The 27,269-nt window shown below is 39.1% G+C and overlaps 1 protein-coding gene across 7 annotated transcripts in view; it reads right to left on the bottom strand.

Moving 5' to 3' along the window:
- The window catches only part of TENM1 (teneurin transmembrane protein 1), a 770,124-nt gene that overhangs the window by 106,472 nt on the left and 636,383 nt on the right, over positions 1-27,269 (bottom strand). For 6 of the 7 annotated variants that reach the window (XM_026791932.2, XM_005484457.4, XM_074551699.1 and 3 more), the window contains 6 exons: positions 24,651-24,803; positions 19,344-19,543; positions 17,728-17,938; positions 14,253-14,354; positions 13,023-13,217; positions 9,922-10,122 (listed from right to left, as the gene is read on the bottom strand). In XM_026791932.2, the coding sequence (XP_026647733.2) occupies positions 9,922-10,122; positions 13,023-13,217; positions 14,253-14,354; positions 17,728-17,938; positions 19,344-19,543; positions 24,651-24,803 (1,062 nt within the window). The remainder of the gene's footprint in view (positions 1-9,921; positions 10,123-13,022; positions 13,218-14,252; positions 14,355-17,727; positions 17,939-19,343; positions 19,544-24,650; positions 24,804-27,269) is intronic. The other variant, XM_074551700.1, reaches the window with a different exon arrangement.

Raw genomic sequence — 27,269 nt, 5'->3', positions numbered from 1 at the left:
AAACAGGCAAAGAGATGGCTCAGTAGGTTCATACACTATAGCTGTCTCCCAGGGACAGCCTGAACTAATACAGCATCAAAAGAAAATAAAGGTTTTGAGACACCTATTTTCAGCAGAAGTTCACCAGATTGTCTGAGGACATCAGGATATGTCTATGTAAGCACTAAATCTTCTGTGGTACACAGAACAATGATTGTTAACACTGATTCAGGCTCTGCTCAAAATATAAAGCTTTCCACAATTATTCAATTACTAAGTTTGATTACTGATATCCAGTAAAGAAGTAATTATTTATTTAAGCATTATTTGCAACAAGTAGGCACCATGTTTAATTCACTGGCTTACAGGATGATGTTTGGATATCGGTCCACTCACAAAAATTGTGCTGGTCTGTGCTCTGCATGTTGGATGTTGCTGACTTTAGTAATGAAGATATATTTTACTTATCCTGTTTGAAAGAGCTAAATATGCTGAAATTGGCAATACTTCTCAATGTATGAGAGAAACAGCTATTCAGATTCAGCTCTGTAAAAGCAATTGCAGCCCAGAAGTGACAGAGATGCCATTGCTGCCCAAATCAGACACAGAGCTGGCACTCAGAAGGAAAGGGGATAATGATCTGCAGAACACACATCTATGCACTGGGACTGACTGCTTTTAAAAGGATGTGATTTTTATCTTATTTTTTACATTGAAGAGCCAGTCCATGGACAGATGGAAATCATGTTAAGCCTGGAAAAGAGAAGCTTCAGGGTGACCTAACTGTGGCCCTCCAATACCTGAAGGGAGCAAGGACGAGGGAGAGGACAAGTGGACAAAGGCATTTAGTGATAGGACACAGGGAAATGGCTTTAAACTGAAAGAGAGTAGGTTTAGATTAGGTAGGAACAAATTCTTAACTCTGGGGGTGGTGAGTCACAGACACAGGCTGCCCAGAGAAGTGTGGGTGCCTCATCCCTGGAAGTGTTCAGTGCCAGGTTGGATGAGGCTCTGAGCAACCTGATTTAGTGGAAGATGTCCCTGTTCACAGCAGGGAAGTTGGAGGGTGCCTTTAAACCCAAGTCATTCTATGATTCAATGAAAGAGTGAATCAGCTAAAATAAGGCTCTGTGTGTTCCCAACAATCAATCTGTATCACAAGAAAAATTATTGTGAGAAATTGAAAGTCATTACCAGCTTCTAAGTAACATCTTAGGTTCACAGGCAAAAGCAGATGAAGAAGCTGGCCTTGCTTCCTCCCATTTTAGCACAAATAAACAATTCCTTGGACAAACTCAGCAGTGAGGCATGACAAGCTCTTGCACAAAATCAAGGAGTGCAGTCTCAATTAGCTCAAGTTCCACAGCATCAGCATCTGCCCATGAACACTGTGTCCATCCACAGGCAGGGAGCAAATGTCCCTGTGCTCACAGCTGAGCCTGGGCAGGTGAGCGCAGACACAAAGCAGCTCCCAGTAAATAAACCGTAACTTCCTCTGTGTCAGCAGCACAAACAGAAATAGCAGCATGCATCTGGCAGCTGCTCCCTGCCCGACTGCTGCCAAACCAAAGGTGCAGCTCATGACTTGCATTTCTCTGTGGAGCCTGGTACCAGCTCCTCAGAGCTGGCAGAGGCACCACCAGGCTGGCCACCCTTCTTCAGGGCATTTTTGAATTCACCATATGGGGGACCAGAGCAGGAGTTAACAACCACAAGTCATGTGAACAATCAGCCCTCTGCACTCCATCAGAAAATTATTTTGGATCCCAAGGTGATAGACACTATTTTAACAATCTCTTTATAAAATAGCCAAGGCTTCCTGGACTGAAGAATGACATACCTGAATGTACACTGTAGCGACAATACACAAGGAGTTTTTGCCCCATTGCCATTTAAATATTGTTGGATAATTATTACAAATTTAATTTTATTTAAACATATTTAAGCAAATGTCCTTAAAGAGGGCAGTGACTGGGAAATCCTTATATGTCTACAGATATTACCCTTGCAACAATACACACAACCAAAACCCTCAGAAATGCATTATGTAGGGAAGTTCTCATGGGTTTGACTTCCACCAATAGGACTTGCCTATTTTCAGAGGAAGTTAAGATGCACAGACTCTGCTGCATAAATATGTTGAAATGACAGCTATTTTTGTACAACACTTACCATGACAACAAAAAAATATTATAAATATCTGCCTTTTAGGGACTGATGCAGCACATTTTGCACAATAGTTGCTCCAAAATTCACTGAAGGACAAAACCTCTAGTTCTATTGCTCTTTTGTACCCTTGCTCTTACAATTCCCATTTGTGCTTTTTCAGCTGTGAGGAAACAGAAGGTCACTCTAACACAAGAGCCCTCCTTTAAACCATAGTGGTATGGATAATTTGTGAGAGTTTCATCTTTGGATTCAGCTTAGCAAATTAAAAGTGGAAGATTTCCTATGTCATTCCTGTTCTGTTGTTCATCTGGGCTACTTTTCTCCCTCTACTGCAGCATCCACCAGCAGAACTCTCCCACAGCTCCTCTACTTCAGAGTCCTCTTTTACAAAGGGTTATTGTGGAGTACAAGCTTTCCAAAGTCAGAATATCCATCTTGACATTTTCTTTAATACAGACTATTCATGAAAGACCTTTCCATCCTCTACCCTGTCAGTTGTTTCAGCATGGTTCTTAACCCCTGTTCAGCACATTGAGTTCTGTGCAGGTAATAAGGCTGAGATGTAAAAGAGGGATGCAGGCATTTAACTATAAATATACACCCTTAAACCCCTTGCTTACCCTACTTAATTCAAAGGTCCTTGAACCTCTTCAGCACCTGAGTTGCTACTGAAATCCCACTTAGTCACCAGGTTTTGCTACTAGATAATGACAGCAGCTTTATGTTAAGAGCTCTAGTTTTGCAATCTGCAGGACCTTGCACCAGGGCTGCCCAAGGATCCTAAGGAGCAGCCCTCCCCTGGGGCTGGCCTAGCACAAAGCACAGTGAGAGGGACATTCCTGACAGGATGGACTCCCTGAAGAGGCACAATGCCATACAGACACAGAGGAAAGGCTCTGTCAGCTACCCAGAGTAGAGAATAAACAGAACCATTTTGCCATCACCAGAGCAATTTGGCTATCTCCCTCCTGGATAAGCCAAGAGTTGCTGAGATAGAAGCATCCAAAACTGGGTCTGTGGATTCCACCCTCTGGAAAAAGTAATAGCTTGCTGTGAATTAGACTAGGATTTACAAAAGCTGACTTAACTAAATTGCATTTACATTGGAATGAGGAATATTTCCATTAATTGCTGAATGAAGTGCAGACAGCAATAGATTAAGAAACTTAATTTTCAGGAAGAAAAAGGAAAGGAAAGGGCCATTATTTTTGGCATATCTGCGAAATAAGCAACAAACAGTTGAAAAACACCCCAAGTTTCCTCACTGTATATCTCATACCCTTGACTCATCCTATTTCTTAAATCAATAAATTACTACATCAGGTATTTTTGGTTCCCTGTGGACTGATTTAAACATAAAGGATAATTAATTTTTATTAGAGTGCTTCTTCACTACCTTAAATTTCTCATGTTTTAAATTCTGCAGCAACACATATTAAATGTTCCAATCTTTAACTAGTATTTTTTTAACAGAAACCTTGCTCATCAGATACGTTTTTGCAAACTCTTGCAAGTCTACAGGAGATACAAATCAAACCAGTCACACATTGTTTTCTTCTCTTCAATGAAATATACAGTAGTAGGGAAGAGCCTTTCTACAATGTCAGACAATGTACAGCAGGGGAACTTCAATCATCCTTTTAATTAGCAGAGCAGTAACAGGCAAAGCTCCTCACAAATTACAGAAAGAGGACAGTTAGATGAAATTAAGCAAGTCCATCATTTCTTAAGAACAAAACAGCGAAGGACATTTCCAGTATAATTAAAAAGTTCTTGAGATTTGTCTAAAATAGGGAGCAGAGGGGCAGCACCAATGTGCAATTGAGCAGTCTACAGAAAATGCACGACATTACATCATGTACTGAGGAAATTTCAAGGCTATTTTCACTACTGCAAGCTCTTTGTAGTGAACAGCCTTGTCCTTGGGAAATGAGAACGACTGACACCCACATATTGCAATTCCCTAAACCTGAAGAGTTTCTGATTACGATGAAATGGGTTCACCTAATTATTTTTTCAAGCTGCAGTTTTTGATGTTTAATTTTGAAACCTATTTGAGATGTCTTGAACTACATTAATATACTGTATTATGCCTTAATTTCTTTTTGAAGTACTTTCCTGTAAAAAATGCAGACTTCTAATGATTTTTAAATTACTCCACTCTGCACATATCAATTTACAACAATTACAGCATTTTGCATTTTTCAAAGCACTTCAGTTTTAAAGACGTTTTTTGCTTCACAAGATATCGAAGGAAGAGGCTGCTGATTCATTTTTACCCTTTGTAAAATTACCACCGATCTTGCTAGGAGAGCTTAACCAAAAATAGATATGCTAAATATATACCATCTCCATATAATCATTTTAGGATGAATGTTTTTGTGACTAAGAACTGCCAGTATTCTTTTCCCAATCATAATTAGGTTGCTTCAGTGATATAAATGGATTCAGCAGAATTATGACAAATGTCCTGGAGTAAGGGGACAGAAACTGGCCTACTTTGTCTGAATAGAGTCTAAAGAAATGAATGCAGGACAGGATGTCAGAGGCATCAGCTCTGTCACAGATTTCTCAGCCTATAATATTTTAGGCACAGTGCTGCAATTAATTAGTGACTCAGGGCTGGATTCTCACCTAAAACACACTGGGACTGCACTGCTAGTATCACTGCAGGTACACTAATTTATGCAAGGCTCTGCCCCCCTGAACAATTCTGTCATCCATTTTCTCTTGATTTCTCTCCCTTAATCTCAAGGCTCCATGTTAAAGGTGTCAATCTGAGAACAGAAGACGAGGTTTTTTATTCAGTTGATGCTGCACCTTCAATTAGCCAGAGTTTGCCTTCTACCTGACAGGAGCAGTCAGCACTACGAGTTTGATTTTCTCTTTCTGAAAAGCACTGCCTAGACACCTCAAGGGGAGATGACTCATTAACATCAAGGCATTTTGGGTGACAGCCTATAAATAAAGCAACAAAGATCCATAGACAGTAAGTAGAAAGATGTATACTGAAGTCCTGGTGATATTAAAATAGTGCAATATGAGTCTTCCATCCTACTGACTGTGTCATTTATCAGTAGATCACACCCCTACTGCCCAGGTCAGCTGAGATGTATGCTGAAGGTCTCACTGATAATGGATTTTCACACACTATCATAGCAGGGTTCAGCATGGTGTAAAGATGCTGAGACTCTGAAATACTCCAAGGATGACCTTTTTCAGTACAGGTGACTTTCACAAAACATATTATATAATCAGTCTGACTTAGAACAAAGTATGAAATTTCTGTTCTCCACATCTCATAGAGGCAGGGGAAGACTAAATGAGAAATGGAACTCAGTCTCTTGTGCATATCTACTGTCAGATGGCTAAACTGGTAATGGCTGAATGTCTTCAAGCATTTTGGTGTGACTTGCCAAAGGATGACCAAACTAGGGAAAAACCCTAAAATTAAATGGGCAAAGTGATAAACAAGATAGCAACGAATTAATTCCAAAACCAAAGGTGTTCATCTGTGTTGTGAGCATTATAAAGGATTTTTAATTTTCAGTGCTTTATATCAGAGAAGCATTTGTTTTTTCACAGGCTAATTATTAGAGAGATGAAATCACATCTATTTTTTAGCATGAGCTAAAGCCATTTCAATGTTTGAAGATGACCTGTTTGCTCTATGGTTGATGTTACTGTTGGGAACATCTTGGACAATGTAGAGCTGTAGCAGTGCTGGTGCTGTTCCTTTTTGCCTTGGAAACACTTTGAGAATCAAAATGGTGAAAAACAGCTCTTCTCAGAGATGTCTGTGGATCTCTGCCTGAGATGAGCTTAGCCTGACTTTGATGCCTGTGCCTCTCCAGGCAAAATGGACCTAACTCCCCTTAATTCTTGCACAGTCCAAAGAATACTGCAGAAAGCAGGACAGATGACTGTTCAAGGTACAGCAAGTAAAACAACTAAAGAAATAAAGTTCCTGTGGAAGAAGATGCTAGATCTCTGTGTATTTCAGCATGGACCACACTACAGGTAAAGGCAGCAAGCAACATCTGCCCAGGCCAGTAGCAATGGAAGAATCAAGCATATTACTGCAGGCTTGGGATCCTTACAACTGGAATTATAAGCTGTGTCCCAGGTACAGCACTTGAAAACACTCTGCTGGAACAACTCTGTGTGGCTTCTCTACAAATTTCTGACACTGATATAATTTTGAAGCAGTGAAAGGCACAGCTTGTTTTTGACCTTCAGCATTAAGGCCAGTTGGCAAACTGGCACAAGAGACTAATCCATCTCCCTCAAGGTAAATCCATGCCAGTATATATAACCAATCTATATCCATACAGAATAGTTAGAACACTTTGATCTTGTCCATATAATAAACCAAAGACAGACAGAAGGTACTTTTAAAATTTCTTCTCCTGATCACATATGGCTGTCAAAAAGACACAATGTTGTTTTGATTGGTGTAGCAAAAAATCTGCCAGAATCCTTCCAGGGTGAAGTTCAGTTGATGCTGCCTAAAGAAGGCAGAAGAATCAGTGGTGTATTATCTGTATGTTTGTAGTTAGCTGATAGGAAGAGCCTTTACAAAGATGCTCATAAGCAGCAAGGCAAAAAAATGAAAACCACGTCATCTCTGGGAGAGGCAAATTGAAATCTGAGCTAACAAATGAAAATGAATTTTCATGGAAGTTCAATATTGTAGGGTGGAAAGAGGCCAAATATATCTGAAACAGATATCCAGCCAAGGATATTGAAAGGATGGATCTTAACAGAGCTGAACAAAAATGCAGCCTAAGTTGTGCCCTACAAGTAGTACAGGATTAGCGATACTAAGTGTCGGAACTACTTTCAAGCCATATTGAACTGCATTTATTGAGAACCAATTTAAACACAATGAAAACATATCCTAACAGCTGCTTTGAAGTTCTGCAAGAGGATTTTCTGGCCCCCAAGGGATGACAATTGTGTGGCAATAACTTTAAAAAAGAAGTGTCTGGAGGTGGTGCAGTGAGATTGGGTTGTGCCAGTTCACAGGTCAGAGTAGAGGTCAGGCTGGACACTGGAAAGGACTTCAAATAATTTGCCAGTCTTTCACCTCACAGAAAGAAACATGATTGCAAGACTTTGCACCTATTCAGACTAGGAGTGGAAGGTGCACTTCTTAAGAGAGGGCCAGACACAATTGAAACAATTTATCTAGGAAATGGTAGACTACCCTTCATTTTCTGTCTCTGTGTGAAGCTTCACTTTCAAAAAACTAAACAGAAACTATGAGTGTCAAGCTAAAACTGAAGGATGATTGTTATTTTTTGGTAATGTTCTACAGAAAATCAAACAACATAAACAACATAGTCTTTTCCAGCCTCAAAAAATCCATTAATGATTCCAGAGCTCAGGCTGGGCCTCCAAACTGGCAATTCTTAAGGATATGCACAGATCACAGTTACCCTTCATCTCTCTTCTGCCCATACTGATTCTTTCCCCAGTCTGCCACTTTTAAAGTTTCTATTGTTTGAAGAGCTAGAGATGGGTAGGTAGGGGAAGGTATCATAGAGTTGGCTCATCCCTCTTTAGGTTGGGCCACACTGTATCGGGACCAGTATATTCAAAACCATTCTAGAACCTTTGCTATTTCTCCCTTTTTAAGTCTGCCAAGATATACTAACTTCTATTTTTAAAATCCCATAAGACTAAATAGAATACATCCCTGTGTTTTGAAAGTACTTGGAATTTGCTGGGGAACACAGAAATCCTCAAGGCAAGACCCTATATTCTTCAAGGTGCTACAGAAAGGCAAATTTTCACAGCACTGTGAATGATGTGGTACAGAGATGGCAAAGTGCAAGGGTTTGAGGCAGGCTGAGAGACTGCTGGCTTCTCAGCTGCAAAGCTCTGCTGTTGTCTGACTCCAGACAAGCAGTCTGTGCTTTACCATTTCATCCTCTTCATTGCACAGAACCTCATAGCTTTCTCCATTCACATATGACAACTCCTTTACTGTGACCTTGTTACTCCTCTTATGCTTCCTTACTAAATTCATTTGGTGTTTTCCTTACTCACTAAAATCAAGCTTTATTTTCCACATGTACAGCAATCACTGATCCTAGGAAGAGCATCTCAGGCACAAATGAACATCTTATACTTCAGTCTAACACTCAGCATATTGCCAAGGGCATCCTGAATCTGGTCTAACACCTAAGAAGAAACATATTTGAAAGGAGAAGTCTGAAGCATCTGGCTATGCTGCCTGTTGGCAGTTGGAAAAGCATCCTTTGACAACTCAGGATACACTAGGGGTGAAGAGAGGTATTTTCTCTACTGATGGAGGTAAAGAGGTTCCCTTCCAAAAATGTTCAAAGCACTGGAGTTTATTTATTAGTCTTTTAATTCCTTACTTAATATCTAACTGTCCCATGCAGCTGACACAACAGACCCATCTGAGACTAACATTGCTTTTTGAGCTACAATAACATTGTATTAAAACAGAATTAGTTTGCAATGTTTTTGAGTAAAAAATTAGTACATAGTAACACCTCTCTTAATTATTTGCTTCATCAGTGGAAATATTGCTATAATACTAAGCCTCAGGGAGTATTTTTAATATATAATAAAATACAGGATAAAAATGCAAACAACTAGGCTTTTGCTGAAAACCAATAAAAAGTCAATTCTTATCAAAGCAGGTGCCATATCTGACAGTGTCAAACTAAAATTGCATGCATTAATTTTGGAGTGTAGACTGCACGCAAGGTCCTTGTAACAAACACTGAAAATTATTAGAAGGTCAATATTTTGTTGCTTAAAAATTCATCATGTAGAGGAGCATTTTATAAGTCCCTACTTAAAGACCATAATCACACACTTTGAAGAGCTGTGCAGAAATTTATACTGTTCCAAGTGCTCTTCTGAATGATGATTTCTAAGAAAAATTGGTGACTTGGACCACTGGCTGTATTTCACAGTATTCAGCAGATCTGTCACTTGCATCTATTCTCTACTAGGATGTGCTACTTATCATCTGAGATTCTGGCTCTGTGGGCTCTATAGGGGGAAAAATAGTAGTACAGACACTGGTAATGACATGCTCCACTACAGAGCAAAATGTGCAGAGTGCATTGATTTCAGGAAAACGAAATGTAAATGTATAAAGCACGTAGGAAATCCATTTCAACTCTTAATCTAGTTTAGGGGGATCAAACCTCGATGGTCCTCTGAGGAGGAAGAGAGTTTTTATCCCAGCATGAGAGAATTACGGTCTTTTTTGTTTAATTTTTTTTTCTTGACAGAGCTTTCCTACTCATCAGTCATTGTGTTTAGAATTTTTTTTTTTTTTTTAAACATCTTCCCAATCTCTCTTGGAACTGTGGATTCCCTGATTGCATGAGCCTGACAGGTGCTCAGCAGCTCAGGTGAGAGTCACATTTGCCCCCAGTGCATGCCAGGAGGCATCAGCCCTCTTGCAGGATGTCACGCCACCAGACAGAAACATTCTTGTCACAGAGAAAATACATTTCTTATTCTTGGCAACTGAAAGCCAGCTGCTGACAGCCCATGAAGTGCCATGCCATGCTGTGGTGTGTTCTTAAGTTTGTTAGTTGCTCCCCCTAACAAACAAAAGTTTGTTTGCTAACAAACTTAAGAACACACCACAGCATTGCCACAGTACTCATGGTTCATCCCCATCTTGTTTTTAAAATTCCTATTAGCACAGCAACTACTTTCTTTCACGCCTCCAGCAGAAAGCACAGGCAATGCTGACACAGCCAAGTCTCATCCTACCTGTGGAGCAGTCAGGTCCTGTCCACTGTGGCTCGCAGCTGCAGAGCCCTGTGTCCAGCAGGAAGGTGCCATGGCCTGAGCACTGCTCCTGGCACACGGGCAGCGCAGTCTCACAGTTGACCCCGCCCCAGCCCGTGGAGCAGTGACATTCCCCCTGCACGCACACGCCGTGCCCGGAGCACATGGGGTCCAGGCAGTCCTCTGGAAGGAAGGGAATATACGACTTAGAGCATGAAACTCACACCTTTACAGTTATTTACCAGTGAAATACAACAGGGATTTAGATTAATTTGAAGATTTTTTGGTGCAAATACTCAACTGAAATAATGTTAGCAAACACAAGGGAAAAAGAGTCTGTTAACATCTGTGCAAAGGTATAAGTCAAAAACAAGGGAAAAAGCAAGCACATAGACTGTTAGAGGCCATATAAATCTCTTGTCATGGATTTTGTCTTATTTTTAAAACACAGATTCCCAGGACAGATCTATTGGTCTCAGTTGGTGAGGTCTGTGCTTCAGTAGTAGAGTTGGGAAACAGTTGGAGCAATTAATAGTTAATTCTGTAATTGTGCCTTGTATTTCCATTAGGGTATTAGTGCACTGTGTTTTATTTACATCTGGGAAAAGAAAGATTTATTCTTTCACCTTCCTGTGAAAAGCTCTCTCTGTAGCTGAAAATCTGCTACAAAAAAAGGTTATCCACTAAGATTGAGTAGTGAATCTCTGACTCAATGCTTGCTGTAAAAAAAAATAATTCCCATACACATAAAAAATATGTGCTGGGCAATTGCAGGTAATGAACAGCTTCATAAAAGTCATAATCTACTGATGAACAATTTGCAAACAAAGAACTAAATTTGTTCTCAATTTGGATTAAACTATTCCTAGTGAAAAATTCAGGAGCTCTGTAGAGGAATTTAAATCAGCTGGTTAGTGCTGTATGAGCAGCATATTCTTTCACAAAGCCCCAGCACTGCTTTAACAAGACAGGGTTTAAGCAGGAAGCAGCCAGCCTTCCCTGGAGGCTGCAGGAAGACTGTGGAGCTGAAGGATCTGTGGGGTCTGAGTATGGGAAAGAATTAGCCAGAAGCCCATTGATGTTACATCGTGCTTCAGACGGATGTTAAAGAGACACTGTGAAAGTTCTGCTAGGTATTTCTCAAGTACCAGCACAAGCACTGTTTTAATAATTAAACTGTAAACTTAACAAACAGCAGCCTGTGTTACAGGAATGAAAAAATGTTTTCTGCTTCAGGAAGGGAAGGCTAAATACTTCAGACATAGAAATTAATGGCCTCCAGTTTATAGGACCTTTCAATCTAAAAATAAAGAAGTAAAGCTTTATCTCTTGAACTGCTTTGCCACCAATTCAATATTTTATTTCAGGATTTATTCTGTACCTTTTTAAGCCTTCCAGGCTTGTGCACAGTGTAATTCTGAGAGAGGGAATCAAGTGTTTCTGGACAATGCACATCTTGCTAAGCATAGGACAAAAATACACAGCAATTTTCCCTCATCCTGAGACAGCTCTTTATTTTGCTGATATTTTAAAATTAATAGAATGACTCCATTTTAGGAATGATAATCTGGCAGGACAAAGGGACCTCCAGAGCAATGAATACATGGAGTTACTGGTGCTCCCTGGATAGTACATCTGTTGCTGTGTCTGTTAACAGCACTGCTATAAGACTAAATCTTGTTTACATACAATAAAATAATCTTAATTCCTTACAGAATTCCCTAACTACTGCACTAGCTATGTTTTACAATACAAAGTGAACACTCATATCAAGGACACACTGCTACAATAAAACCCCACTGTACTTGGTTACACAGGTTTGCTTCATCCACCATATTTCAGTATTTCTACATAATTACACCTTATTTTATAATTTAAATAAGTTTCTTACTGTAAAAATCTAATGTTTTCCCACTCTCAGTTTCAATAACTGTCTGAGTATATTTATGTCAGTTTTTTCCCTAACCATTTTGCAGGATTTCATTATGGCAAGAAACAAAGCAACTGAAAACAGCAGTCAGCCTCTCACCACCACAGGCTTGTTCAGCATCATGGCCTCACTGAGGAAATCTGTGTATTACTTGCTTTTTCCCATTTGGGTTTTCTTGATTTCTGAAACTACCAACAATTGACTATGTCAGAAGCATTCTCTTGATCCTCCCTTTAAAAACCATTCCAGGTATGTCAAATCTATCAAATTCATCCTGGACATTTTTCTGACTAGAGAATTCAAGCAACATAAAAAGCCTCCTGTGTGTGCTACTCAGAAGAATTACTGAAAATCTCTACAGCAGGACACACAAAGTATGCTGTCAGGAGCTCCAGGCTAAAGCGACTAGTGAAAAATCATCAAATCAGGGAAAGCAAGAGGAAGAGTTCTGCTTTCTGAGGCTATGCACAAGGGAAAAAAGTCAAAGCTGATGAGCAATCTCAGACATGCTGAGGGAAACAACAACTGCTCCTGTTTATAGATGAGGGCAGAGACACATCAGCACCATAAGCAGCAAAACCACAATACCTTCTTCTCACAGAATTTTCCACTTTTTGTTAGCCAAGCCTTAAAGGATGCCAGTTTAGTGCTGTGAGCAAAGACTCCCAGTAAAAATGACATATGACAACAGAATTACACAATATGTTCTGGTAAACTAACCTGTTTGCTGCCCTTTCAGCTTTATATTGTCAGAAAAATCTAAGATGCAACAGAATGAAAAAGGGAAAAGCTGATTACACTAGTCTGATTGCTTTGGAGAACTAACACATCTTGTTTTGTTTAAATGATCTTCTGACTGCCTTACCTTGAGCTTTTGGCCAAATAGAAATAAATAATTTTATCTTTTCAAATAAAAATGTGAACTTTATGTGATCAGTCCAGAGGACTGTTACCAAGACCTGAATACCTTTACCTTTGAGAAACTTCTATTTAACATTACTTTCTGTCAGACAGTAAAGGCAGTTTTGAGAAAAATAGTTCTGCTTCACAGAAAGCTGATCACATCCCTGTGAATTTTTAACTACCTTAAACCAGGTGGAAATTAGAGGCAAAAATCAACCCTCCTGACCATGAAGAAGGAAATTTCACAAACCTTCCTCACAAATCTCTCCTTTGTATCCGGGGACACAGATGCATACACCCATGATGCAGGTACCATGGCCAAAGCAGGTTGGATCAATACACTGCTCTTCTGGAACATCACACTCTGCACCTTTCCAGCCATTTCGACACACACAGTGACCTTTCTCATATTCTCCATTTCCACTGCACAGCACTGGACAGGAATCTGAAGAAGGCAGATTGACCTTTTTAATGTATTTACATACTTACATAGATTAACATTTATTGCATTTATTGTTCTGTAAAATTGCTTTTCCACTCCAGCTCCTCAATTCTTCATTTGGTTCAAGGGTTGTCACAGACTGAAATCTCTGAACTAGGCAGTACAGCAGTAATACAATGTCCTTGTCTCCTCAGTCTCTCTTGTATACCTTAATTTTGACCAGAAATGGGATATCTTAAAAGATAAAACCAACTCTCCCCTTGATTGGCCTCTGCAGAAAATTTGCAGGGGTGCCTGATTTTCAGTAAAATTAGTATTTATTTCCTGTGAACTGAAGCAAGATCCTGCCTTTTTCTTCTAAGAAGCCTTAATATCATTGAAATTGTAGCCATTGCTGATCTGTATGTAAACCAGCAATGTGGAAGCTTACTTTTACAATCCAGTATCAATTTCTGAGCCAACTGAGTCTTAAAAAAATAAACCCTACATTTGAGGAGACATTGGGAAATCATGAGAATTTCTGGACATCACATGCAGTGGATAATGGATAATACTTACAGAAATATCTGAAACAGAAGTAAGCTCGCTTAACATGCTTTTTTGCCCTAATGCTAGAAAACTGCCTCTAAGCTGCTTTAGGTTTCTTATCTGCACCCTATTTAAGTTAAGACTACAGAAGCATTTGATTTACTTATGTTTTCTCCAAAGTGAAACCTGCTTGTCACTTTTAAGTAGCAGAAAACATTATGCTATGCTAACCACCTATTAAAACTGTATTTTACAATCACAGACAGGATGCAAAGGTGGATGGAGGAACCTATTAAATTTGAAAGTCAGGGAGGGAGAAGTGGTTGATCCGTGTTAACTCAAGTACAGCATAAAGAAACTTTCCACATGTGTGCTTGTACTGTATCTGCCATCTGGCTGGAAAAAGGAATTTAATCTCCTTTAATCACTTTGAATCTTTGCAAGCCCAGCAGTCACACACCATAATCATGATCCCTGTCATGCACCATGGGTCAGTTAATATGAGATTACCTTTTGCACAATCAGGACCAAGGAATCCTGGGAAGCAGTGGCAGTGGCCTGAGATACATTCTCCATTTCCATTGCAATTAGTAGAGCAGTCATCCAGGATTTCTGTTTATTCAGGCAATTGTGCACAAAGAAAAACGTAAATTGGTTAAATTTGAAATGAATGGCATCTTCACCTCACTCTGCAGGACACATCTCAACATACAAATAGGTGCAGAAGCAGTAAAAAGCCCATTTTCATTCACAGGGAGCATAAAACAAAACTCCTGTTCAAGCAGCTTACAAATATTTATTAGATTTTTTCTTGACAGCTTTGAGATAACAGGTGCATCATTTATATTACAACAAAAAGCTTTTAAAGTAAGTGTTCATGTAAAATTTACCACCATTAAAAGCACTGCAGGAACCTGAGTATTTGCTGAAAAATGTCCACCTTAAACACTTTCTTTTCTTGCTGAAGTAATTTGTTTGAAACCTGTTTATAGAGTAAATTGCCTTCTATCGTGTTCATTTGAACCGTGTGAATTGAATCCCTTAGAGAAGGGTAGGATTTCCACTTCTATACAATCAGATAAACAAAAAAATAATCTTTTGTACAGTGATGAAATTCAATGTGATAAAGAACTAAGAACTAGATTTGAAGGGAAAAACCCCCACCTTCAGTTCTGATCTTAAACCTGCCCATGTTTTATCTCACAGCTTTGGATATTAAGCCACTTAACCTCACACATCTGAGGACAGGCTCCTATCTGTACATGGGTTAGCTGGTTCCAATTTACACATGTATTTCCTACAGGAATGCAGTGGATTCACTGATTTCTATGGATTTTCCATAAAGAATATAAAGTAAATTGAAGCTAAGATGATCCTTTGTGGGGAGCAGGTCACTGTCAGACCAGCTCCAGGACTGAGGGGCTCTGCAGCCCAGGCAGGTGCTGGATGGGAGAGAGACTCTGGAGCCAGGGGAACTGGCACTGTCCAAAGGCCACATCCACTAAGACATGTGGTGAAGTACCCCTGGCTATGGAAAATAGGAAACTTGACACCTTTCCCACAAAATAATTGAGGAGAAGGAAGAAAATTCAGATATACAATTAATTAAAAAAATAAGTGTATATATATATAACTGATATAAGTATATTTTGATCATTATGGACACTTAGGTAAGGATTAGCTCCTCTTGAAATCTCCTATGGTTATATGAATTCATTCTTTTCAGGCTATCAGTTTTTACCAAAGAACAGACATTTGATATGCATCTGTTCACCAGATATCCACAACCTATACACAGATGTCTGTTTTGAAGTTTAAAAAACAGCTCATTTTTAGAATGAAGATTTTTTCTCAGAAATGCTGGTCATTACTAATTTGGTTATATTAGTTATATAATAGTTATAATACTGTTCATTATTGACTCTTCTATTGCTCTATGTGTGCACTTGCCTGCCTTCTCTCAGTTTTCCTAGAATCACATGGCAAATGATCCCCACACTGACCTGAAGAATGAATGATTTTAGAAGCTATTTCCCCTCTGTGCAATGCCCACTTTGGGCTGCCCTTTCTTTAGTTAACAGAAGTACTTGAAGCATGTCACATTTTGCATGCAATTTACCCTCCTCAGGAAAGTCTGATCAGAATTTCAGTAAAAATCAATTTTGTACATAACTAACACAGAGCATCTTGAAATACAATCTGACAGATGCTGATGAGGGGCATGGCTGGTTCTCAGGAGAATTTGGCAGAGATGCATCCAAGCTCTTGCTCTGTTCTAAGGGTTTCTGGTCCTGGCTGATTCCTTTGTTGGCAGAGATGTCAAATATGACTAGACCAGTCTGGGTAAGAAGAAGAAGAATGCCTCAAGGATATAGATTTTTTTTTTTTTTTGGTGGAAAAGAAGAAACAATCAAGTTCTGATGCACATAAAGGACATAGATATGTATCCTCTAGACATGTAGATATCCTTGATATATATCTCCTAGATATATATATCAAGGATATAGATTTTTTTTTGTGGAAAAGAAGAAACAATCAAGTTATGCAGCACAGAAGACCAGGAGAAGGTGATACACAGGTTATGAAAACACAATAGCTGGCAGTATGCTCAAATGCACAAACAGTAGAGCCTTGCAGCAGCATGAACAGACTTTTTCCCAAAATTATCTTCTTGCAGGCATTTTGAAGGTGAAGCACAAGGATTCCTGCCTGCACTGTGGCTCACACACTTCCCCCTTTCATAGTCTCTTCTGCTTATTGGCCACAGAGGGGATGGAACATGAATTAAAGACTGCCAATTAATTTCATTTTTGGGGTGGGGGTGTGAGGAAGGGGAGGAGTAGAAGTTTTGCTACTAAATGAAATATTATTTAAATCCTCCTGTATAAACCCTGCTGTCTTACAATAAAAATAAACAAGGGATCAGGAATTTGGACACTGGAATGGTTTTATGGTCTTTGTAGAGCATCTGCAAAGATGCTTCATAAATTGCTTGACTCTTATTCTCTCAGATGGAATTCAATAATGGCATATTTTCTTGTAGAAGTTCAACTTTTTTGAACAGAGAAACTATGAAATTTTACACCAGAACCAGTCATTACAACTCTATCTCAATTTCTAATTTTTTTCTTCTATGCAAGTCCTTCAGAATATGGGTATTTGAATCATACTGTCCTGCTCTGCAAGGTGTTTACCACACAGTAAAAATAGTATCCACTTGCTCTCAAGAGCAGATGGCACGTCCATTACTAGTAAAGACATCTTGCTCAACATATGGTAGAACAGGTTAACTAAAGGGTATAGTGGTTAAAGTCTTGCAGCAAACTGAGACTGTCATAAATACAACACTTCACCTAAATTTAAATTCCAAAAAGCCCTACGTGTGAGGACTGCTCACTCACAACACCTACATCTGCAAACACTTGCCCACCTATGCATGTTAAAAAGGCAGGAGGAATCTCATATGCAACCAGGACACTGCCTCCTGTATTTGTTCTCTGTATTCCAAACAAAACGGTGCATTTGAGTAACTGCATAACAAACCAGCATCCATGCATCAAACAACACTCACAAACAAATCCGCAAAAGATTTTATAAATTACAGCTGACTAAAATACTGGAAATAAAGACTTAAAGCCTGGATAATTTTTGTAGTATTTATGGCCCACATAAGTAGAGAGGGCAGATATAATCTCTTTTACTTGGAAAAAGATAACACCAGAAATCATTCAAGCATTTAAGCTATCATATAAAAATCTTAACACATGACAAATTCACACTTAATTTGATAACATCCATCTGTAATATACAAATATTGCTATTTGTCTAACATTGGCTTAACATGATGTTGCTCCACTGGGGTTAATTAAACTAAGCTGAAATAAAACATATTTAAGAGAATACTTAAGAGGAGCTGGAATACATCAAACACATCTTTGTAATGTAATAATCATCATAATAATAATTATATAGTGATTTTTCTTACCAATGGCTGTAGTTAGCACAAACACTTGCTCTACTTTCTTTCCATCATTGTAGAATGCCATATGCCAAGCTCCTTGATCCATGTACTCGATGAAACCTGTCTCTTGCAGGGAAGTCAAGATCAGGTTCCTGGGAGCTTGCTGAGGCTCCTCTGAGTTTTTTGGTTCCTGTTTAATTAACTGTTTTCCATCCATCAGTTTTACAAAATCAAACTGAAATAATAATGAGCAAAAATTAACCACCTAGCAAATATTCATGAATCTACTCTGCGTGTCTCCCTCAAACATGAATTAACAGTTGAAATCTTAAGAGGAATTGCCTAAGTATTCACCAATGCAGACAGCAATTACATAACCTAGTCAATTTGGCTTAAGTTTACATACAGAAAGCATTATCATAGTTCAGAAATGTGGCATCAAAACTGGTATAACTGTTTGCTATAGCAGGGTAAAATCAGACTTGCTACACTAGATACAGCAGATTCAGTCCAAAAATTACATCTCTTCAATGGGAATAATTCCAAAATTCCCAAAGTGTAGTGCCTGTGCTATGCAGCTATTAATCTCAAATGCCAAGAGCAAATGAAAAACCTGTAGTTCTTTATCAGATTTTTAAATCCTTAATCTCCTTGATAACACTATCAGATATCAAAACCTCAATATACTTTTTCTTTATATTTAATTTCAGTAATGCAAATTAGTATATATTTTTTACAGGAAAGTTCTTAATACCAGGTGGATGCTGACAACTTCAACGCCTGTTAACCTCAAAGAGAGATTTCTATGAATCCCTGTCCAAGAAATAGACATATTTCTCTAGGTTTTTTAGGCATTCTGATTTTCAGTAAAGTTCATTGTCAGCTTGACGGAAGATCCAACTTCTATTAAAGTCAGTGACACCTGAAAGTGCATATTTCCAATACCAAAACTCTAGTAAAAATTTTTTGAGGTTAGAGTAGATGATCTCCAGTGGTCCATTATAGACAATCTTTCCATGATTCTACATATGTTTATCACACTCTGTGGAGTGTGATCCTGCTATAAAGAAAGATTAAAAATTTACTTTCCATAAAAATGACAGCTTCATATGCCAAATACATTAGGCCTAAACAAAAAAGCAGGATGTGACCAGCAATATTGCATGTGACTGCTTAGCTAGATTTTCTCTTGCAAAATCCCCAGGAGTACGCACTCAAAAATAATTTTGATCTTAGCAACCAGAGAGAGTTTTTTCCTTTTCTGTTAACTCTTTAGACTGACTGTACTATCTATTTGTTTTAAGGGAATCATATAAAAATTAAAGCATTTTCAAGTGAACTGGAATTTCATCACTTGCATGGAAGACACTGGATTTATGCAGCAGGACAATGTGTACCTGTTCAGTCTCCCAGACAGTCACATCCCTGGGGTCACAGCTGCTGACCTGTCTGCTCTGACACTGTGCTCTGGGAGAGCATGGTTTGACATACTGCTAGAGCTCAGTAAAAAGAAAAGGCTAACCAGACTGGTTACTGCCAGTCCTTCCCTCCCTCTCTGCTTTGAAAGCGTGTTGTGAACACTCCTGTACACTGCTGATTGAAAATATAAGTGTGATAGAACCAGGATCATTTCCAATTACCTGAGTGTGAGTAGGTGGGATGTTTCTTCTGCCATAAATCCCCAGCAGAGAATCCTTTGCCAGTGAAATGTTGAATTTCAGGTACACGGGGTGATGTATGGTAATTTGGAAGCGCCAGAACAAACCAGGTGGGATGGTCTGCATAACCTGCGCTCCAATCTCCACTTCTCCCGTGTCTATGGCCCGGCCCTTCTGAAACACTGATTTTCCAGAAACAAACAAATAGCCAGTTGAGTATTTACAGAAGAGAGAAGGTTACAAGGTATAAACATGCCTTAGATATATTGGAATATACAAAAATCAACTCCTAACACTGATACCTACATTTTTTATTCAACAAGTCAGAAAACACAAAAAAACACGAACAACATATTTCCAACAAGTGTCACAGCATATTTTTTGTCATGATTTTTGCTGATTATGAACACTTTACTGATTATGAAAAGGTAGAACTGCTGCTGTGTAAACCATGGTCTTTGCCCATCAACTATGCAACCAAAACACATTTAACTGCGAGTACACAGAGCGAGGACAGTGGGAAATTCTCCCTCTGGCACAGATTTCTGACTGCTGCTGAAGGGGCATTGCAGAAGCTACACAAATGGTCTCCAGTGAGGACAGAAAATCCATCAAACATGGTAGTTCAGAGCCCCTGTCCAAGGCCTGGATTTCTATTAATCACCATTCCTAATGGTTTTATTATGGTAGTGTTAATCTAGTCCTGAAGAAGTGAAGAACATCTGTTCTGGCTTGGTCTTCATGAAAGCATAATAGGGACATGAGGATAGGCAAAAGCACTCTGAAGATAAAACTGGCATAATTTCATAATGCTGGACAATAAATTTGCAGACATCTACAATGTGTACCTTCACACATGTGTGTGAGAGTGCTGAAACACAAAGTGAAATGGAAAGCATAAGGAAGACTTTGCCAAACTAAATTGGAGCTGGCTTGCTTTGCTGGCTTATATCACCATCTTTATGTTTTTTACTGCCTGTCTGTAATCAGCATTGTGACATGCTGCAAATCCTGACCCAATCCTGCTAACATTTGAGCTAATTCCACTGAAAGGTTTGTAAAACTCTCTTGACATTTCCATACTCTGAACTAAGGTAAAAGCAGGATAGTGTGTGGCATTAGAGGACAAGTCAGGAGAAGATTGAATTCAGCAGCCATACCCATCTATGTTTCATTTCATTCCAGAATCACAATGAAAAATAACCAGGGCAAAGTGACTGGAGCCTCATCTTATACAATACATGGATATAAATATCTAAACCAACATAATGTACATGAAATTTTATAAATCACCCCTGGAAATGAAAACAGCAGTAGCAAAGCTAGGCCAGCTTTTGCCTGAGTATGTTAATAACAAAGCCCCTCTGTGGGACCTTACATAGGCTTTAAGTAGCGTAGGAAGTACTTAGCATTCTTAATGAATAGAGATTTAATTTACAAGGCAGGAGCAATTCTCAGGGCACCAGATCTTCCAGCTTTACAGCTGCTTTGTGTCATCAAACCCACAGCAAGAATGAAGGACTAACTTGTAACACCTCACCACGTAAATACATCCATTTTTAGAGTAGGAACTTGTAATATAGTACTCTAAAAATACACCACTTAGTTTTTGAGTTAAAATATTTCCAAATTGCTACTTGAACAATGTTCAAGATGAGACTACTTCTGCCCAACTTGCTTCATAGAAAAAATTTTGAATGTTGAGTTTGAAAAGAGAATTAAACTTTCTTCGCTGTACAATGAAAGTGGACCCCTTTCCACCCCAACCCATAAAAGATCCTACTTGGCTTATGTAAATTTAAAAATCTTCTCCCCTATTTCCAATACTCTAGAGATATTAAATCTTAATGATTCTTTGCAAGCAATTACCCTGGGTTAAGTAAAACACTATGGGTTTTTTTGATGATATTGATACATGGCAATTAATATGATTCGATTTCAAGACAATAGAGCACTAAGTAAAAAGTTAAGGATACAGTATGATTTTTGAAGTTAAAGGCCTTACTGGTTAGTGTTCAAGGTCTTTAACATACAGTAGCTACTTGTATTTTGGAATGAGAAGGTCTGTTTCCTTGTTGAAAGGAAAAAGTGTTATGTTGTCAGTCTGGCTGAATTCTCACTAATTGATTTAATCAAATTATGCTGAATATTATATTAGTGTTGCGATGTACCTTAGGAGTTTTTCCACATTTGGCTGAATACCTTTGCTTTCACAATAATTTAATACAAGCTTAAAAACCCAGATGCACTTATATGTACATATATCTCATCCCTTGGGAGAGAAGTGCAGGCTGCTGTTCACAATGTTAACGGGAAAACACACATACTATCTGCCCCTACTGATAGGATGCAGCCACAGAATCCCCACCTTTCAAATGTTAATTTTTCATCCAACCACAGAGCATGGAAAGGCCTTTGTAGGAGTCATGTCTGAAATGCATATTTTCATCTTCACTGTGCCACTTTGCTTTCTTTAGAGAAAAATAATTTAGCTTTGTTTCTGTGTTTAGTTGAACTAAGCAGGTATTTGGCTGTACAAAAAAGGCACCTGAAAACACACTCCTCACAGACTATGCTTGTGTACTTTTTTGCTCTTTCTTGAAAAAGTCCAAAATAAGATTTTAAAGTTACAGCACTGCAATACAATTCTGCTTTTGTTGTAAAACCATTTTTTTTTATGACAAAGTATCATTTAATTATCTATATTCAATTCCTTGTACAGCTCCAATCTTGCCAACTGGGGTATTAATTCTCCCCTATGCTTTCTAAGCACAGTTTCCTCAGAAGTCTAAAACAGAAGATAGATTCCTAATCACAGCTTTCTCTTGGCTTCAAGAAAGAAAAACTCTGAACAGCGTGGTGCCAATTACCTCTACAAGAATATACCCACATGCTTATTACTACTGATCCTGAAACAATCAATTTCCTTGTACTTCCCTGATAAATACCAGCATCAATAGGATATCTGACTTTTTAATCACATTACTACATATTAAAATGTTAACTCGTGTAAACTCATAGCTGTGGGTCAGTATGTTATAAGGCGACTTCTTGAAGAAATTTGACTTCCTGGTTTAAATTATTGATTTTCATTAAAAGATTAGTTTAAAATATACACTTTCAAAGTCTGGAAAAGTATTCTGTACTGCTGCATTGAGTTGGGAAAATGTGAGGTTACCAGTATCTGACAGCAGTTATTTATTCCTGTGAAATTACATCAGAGGCTTTACGTTTACAGGCAAAGCATCAACTTTCTGTGGTTCCTGCTGCAGGGAAAGGAGTTGCCTGTTTCCAAGTCCACCTTTTCATCACTTAGATGGAGAATTTGTTAGGAGGACTGGGAATAAAATTACTGATATATATTAAAAGTGATGGAGAGAAAAGAAAATGAGCAAAGACTAGCCAGAGTCAGCCTATGCAAGTACTAATTCCACATAATTTTCCTTGTGTTTTCCCAAGTGTATACTCCTCGCTATCTTAAACTCTGGATTACATGTTACCCCCAAAATGTGAAAGGGGCCAAGTGAGACAACAGTGCAGATCTATTCCTGACCTCTGAAACTGCTGGATAAGCCATCAGTGAAATGGCTCTGCTAGTACAGGACTCTGCTCTTTAGTGCTGTGGGGGAGTTGTGTAGCTACACTAAAATCTGGAATTCCCAGGAGCAAGGCAGGTGGTTTGCATTTTTATCTACTTCACTCTTTATTGACTTGCATATTCTTTTCTCTATTCCAACTATCTAACTTCAAAGATTTTTGATGTTTTTCTACACATCCTTCTTTGGAAGCCAAATGCACTGGAAAAGCTTTTATTATATCTGTAATACATTGACAAAATGATTTAACACAGTTGAGGAGAACTATTTGAGGCACTTTCCATGGTGCACCAGGACAAAAATACAAAAGTGTATAAAACATTTTCTACAACTCATTACAAATCCATTCTAAGGGATGAAATAATGGAAAACAACATCATTGTCTCCTTACATGTATTTCTATTGTTCATTTATCTAATATGATCTGTATCCAGTTGTGCCACACTGATTTGCAAGATTATTGATGTGTGCAATCTTCCTCCTGGAGGGCCTGGCACAACAGCATTCCACTTTGTTGCCTATTTTCAGCCATGGATCTTACCCAGAGCACACAAAATCAGATCCCTGCTCTGCTCTAAAATTTGAAAGCTCTGTAAGTCTCCTATCACTGCAGAGCTACCAGTACAATTTTACTTTTCTCCTAACAACTGGAAAGATTAGGTTTCATATTCCACTCCCATTCACTTTGATCTGATCTGATTTATCCACTTTTTCTGTGTACCATAAAAAGAAATGGGAAGGCCATTTTCTTTTTATGGTCAGAAAGCATTGTCATGATGGCTGATGGGAAGCACAGGCCAGAGCATGTGACTAGTACTGGAGCAGGTGATCAAACCACAAAAACATCACATAACAGGACTTAAGAGGAAGGAATTGCACACCTCAGTCAGATTCTTCTCTCTGTTTCACACCCTGGCTGCACAGCCCACTCCTTTCCTATCCTAGCTCAGGCACCTCAAGAGCTCTGGTTCAGCCACTTCCTTGGCAGAAGATGATTTGCATTCTTTAACAAAGCCATTTTCTGCTGCCATGAAGGACTGATGTGGCTGGGCTGTGCAGGTGACAATCCCTGCAGTGGGCACAGGGACACAGCAAGCTGCAGAGGGAGGCGGGAGGGCAGAGCAGGGCTGTGCCCCTGGCAGCAGGGAGCTGCCACACGGGCTCAGGCATTTGTGAGAGCTGTGGGAGATTCCTGGGAGCTGATTCACTGTGACTGGGTCAGCTGGGATGTGACAGGATGCTGTGCTTTAGCTTAAACTTCAAGAACTGGATGCTTTAAAAAAGCATTAAGATTTCTACTCTTCTGCACTTCTGACCTGTTAATACAAGGAGGTTCCCTTTGCCTGAGACTGACTTTGGTCTGCAAGACAGGCACAGTGTCAAGCCCTCTGCACAAGAGGGAACAAGGCAAATATGGTCTCCCCTTCCTTGTCTCAAGACAGAAGCCAAACACTCTCATCTCTTCTCTCACTGTGCTACTGAACCTTCCTTTTCTCATGGGCTGGGTGCTAATTTCAGTGAGAGTTCTGCTAAAGGAACCTATCTGGTTATGGGATTTTCTTACCTGTTTAAAAATTATACTAAAGAAGATCAAACCTGAACTGAAAATACTGTCAAAATGTAGAAAATACAGGATCTGAAGAGCAGTAATGTTTAACAATCCATCATCTGCCTCCTTCTCATTTACACTTACCTTTTTTTTCCGTTTTGTCTGAAGCTTTTCCTCCAATTGGTGAGTAAGTAGTATCCGTGGATTCTGTTCCTTTATTTCCTTTGCTAACTCCATTTTCATAGAGCTGCCCTTCCACAGGCTGTAGTTGCCAGGTTAAACCAAACAAGTGTACTGCTGCAAAAAAATGAAGACCAATTAATTGGTGTCTAAACTACAGCACCTTCAGCGAGACTACGAAAGAATGCTATGACCCAGTTTCTGCCAAGTCAAGTATTACTTTATTCTGTTAGTAATAAATCAGAATTTCAAGGGGGCTAATGAGCAATTTACCATTTTACCTTAAAACTCAATGTTTAATTAGTTTCCACACTTTCTTCTGGAGCTCAGCCAGGTGAGGGTGATGCATTTCTGCAGCAATTAATGGAATTACTTGCACTTAAAAGGATAACAGTTGAATAAATTCAATATTGTGTGATAGATTATAAAGCTATATCAGTGTTGTCCCTCAGCTTTTGACTGTTAAAGATCTCAGATTTTGTTGACAAAAACAATGACACCAACTAAAACATCTCACCTTTCCAATCCAGTTTGAAGTGAAATTGTGCCCACTGCACTATGAAACCCTTTCATTTAGGTTACTTACTTACAAAAACTTACTTACAGGTTACTTACTTAACCAGACTTACTCTAGAACTGCACTGCAGATAAAAAGTTGTCTCTACATCTAAAATATATGCAATTATTTAACAACAAAAATGGACAGAAATACAGTTGTTACAGTTATATGTACAAGGAAAATGACTAAATAATCCTTTTTAGAAGTTATAAACTATCTTTATTGCCATATGCAGAGGCTGCCTACTCTACTTTGCCTGCAGAGCCATTCATGTTTTCTGCTTTCCCTTCTTTCTTTCTGATCTGAGGCCCTGAAGGATGGTTGGAGAAAGACAGCAACAGAGGATCTTATTTTAGTGTAACATGACATTACTGCAGTTAGTCTAGACAATTGCTTAGGTCTTAGTGAGAAAGGCAAATTATTCCAAGGAAGAGGTTGCCTTAGCATTGAAGCAGCTCAGCAGGGAGGACTGATGACCCATTAAAATATGGATTGAGGATGATCCCCACTGAGGAGCTGAAATTGTCATGTGAAGAGCAAAGCCTGAGCAGCAGCTCTTTAGCCACATGCAGCAATTTGCACTGAGTAGGATCTGCCCACCGTGGGAGCCTAAAAGGCAATATATTTGCTCTTCCTGAGCCATGTAGGAACCTCAGAGACTCCCAGGAGAAAGAAGTGTGATCTAGAATAGGTCTTGCATTAAGAAAGTACATGGTTTTATTCTGCACTTGTACATACTTCAAGAAAAATATCTCAATACAACCAGAAAACTTGGAGTCCATTTCCCATGTGTTTGGTCACAAGTCTCACTTGCACACTGAAAAGTTAAATTATAAAAATTCAACAAAATCCCAAGCCTTGAATGGATTCCTGCCCAGGGCTTGGGAACACTACCACAAGAATGCAAAGCTGCCAAACTACAGTCATTAATTCCAGATCTGTGCACTCCAGGGTCACCCAACTACAGATACATGATCCAAATCAAGCAAATGAGAGCATTACTGCTGAATTAGTGAGGTGACTGTATTTGAGAGAAATTTACTGCATCTCAAACCACTGACTCACCATCAGATCTGGACTCCGGAGACTGGGCAGGACACACCCGCTCCCCAGAAGAGGTATTAGAAGGGTACGTCTAAGCTTTCTCGTGTCAGTGGTGAGATCTCAAGCCTGGATTGCCTATTACTCTATGGTCCTGAAATCACCAAGGGACCATGATAATACTTTGAAAAGGGTCTTGCAGTCAGATCACACAGTTAAGGTCTGAGTTTTGAGATTCTTAATGTGAGACAGATCACTGCCATGGACAACAAAAAGCAGCCTTGACATCTCTAGAGTAAGTGCTCTTACTCCTGACGAGCTTCTGGACGCTATTATTATTTAAAGAGTCATTAACAAAAAAGAGAACACAGTTCAATGAGACTGATAGCTAATGAATGCACATTTCATTTATACTAATGCAAATAATTATATAAGCACTTGAAACAGATTACTGGAAGCAAAACTCAACTGCCCACATCAATAATAAGCTTTTAGTGGTTATGGAATCCTGAATATGATATTGTTTCTTTCTTACACTATTCCCATTGTTGTTATTATTCATTTCGTAGGACAGCATTTGCACATGCTGCAGAGGGTAGGTCACAAAGCCAGGGCTGAATGTTTTCCTTGGTGCATGCCCCTGCTCCATCACACACTCTCACATTATCATCCACTCAACAATTCCAGTCCTTCACTGGCTTTGTCTTCCCTCAGGCTGGGGAAGTGCTGTTGTTTTTATAGCTTGTGCCAAAGCTTGGCAAGCTGCAAAACGATCTGTATCTACGTCTGACAGTCAGCTTCCTCCCTGGAAACACCGAGTGCGTGGCACAGAGGACGGCTCTGCCAGCTCGGATGTCTCATCCCCGGGAGCTGACACAGGGCACTGGACTGGGCTACACAATGGGCACCACTGAGGGCTGTACAGCAAAGCACATGGCTGGGAAAATAACAGCTACATGAACTGATCAATGACTTCAAACACT

The sequence above is a fragment of the Zonotrichia albicollis genome, chromosome 14 (assembly GCF_047830755.1).
Source record: "Zonotrichia albicollis isolate bZonAlb1 chromosome 14, bZonAlb1.hap1, whole genome shotgun sequence".
In the NCBI taxonomy this organism is placed as follows: domain Eukaryota; kingdom Metazoa; phylum Chordata; class Aves; order Passeriformes; family Passerellidae; genus Zonotrichia; species Zonotrichia albicollis.
This window is presented reverse-complemented; position numbering and strand designations above follow the sequence as displayed.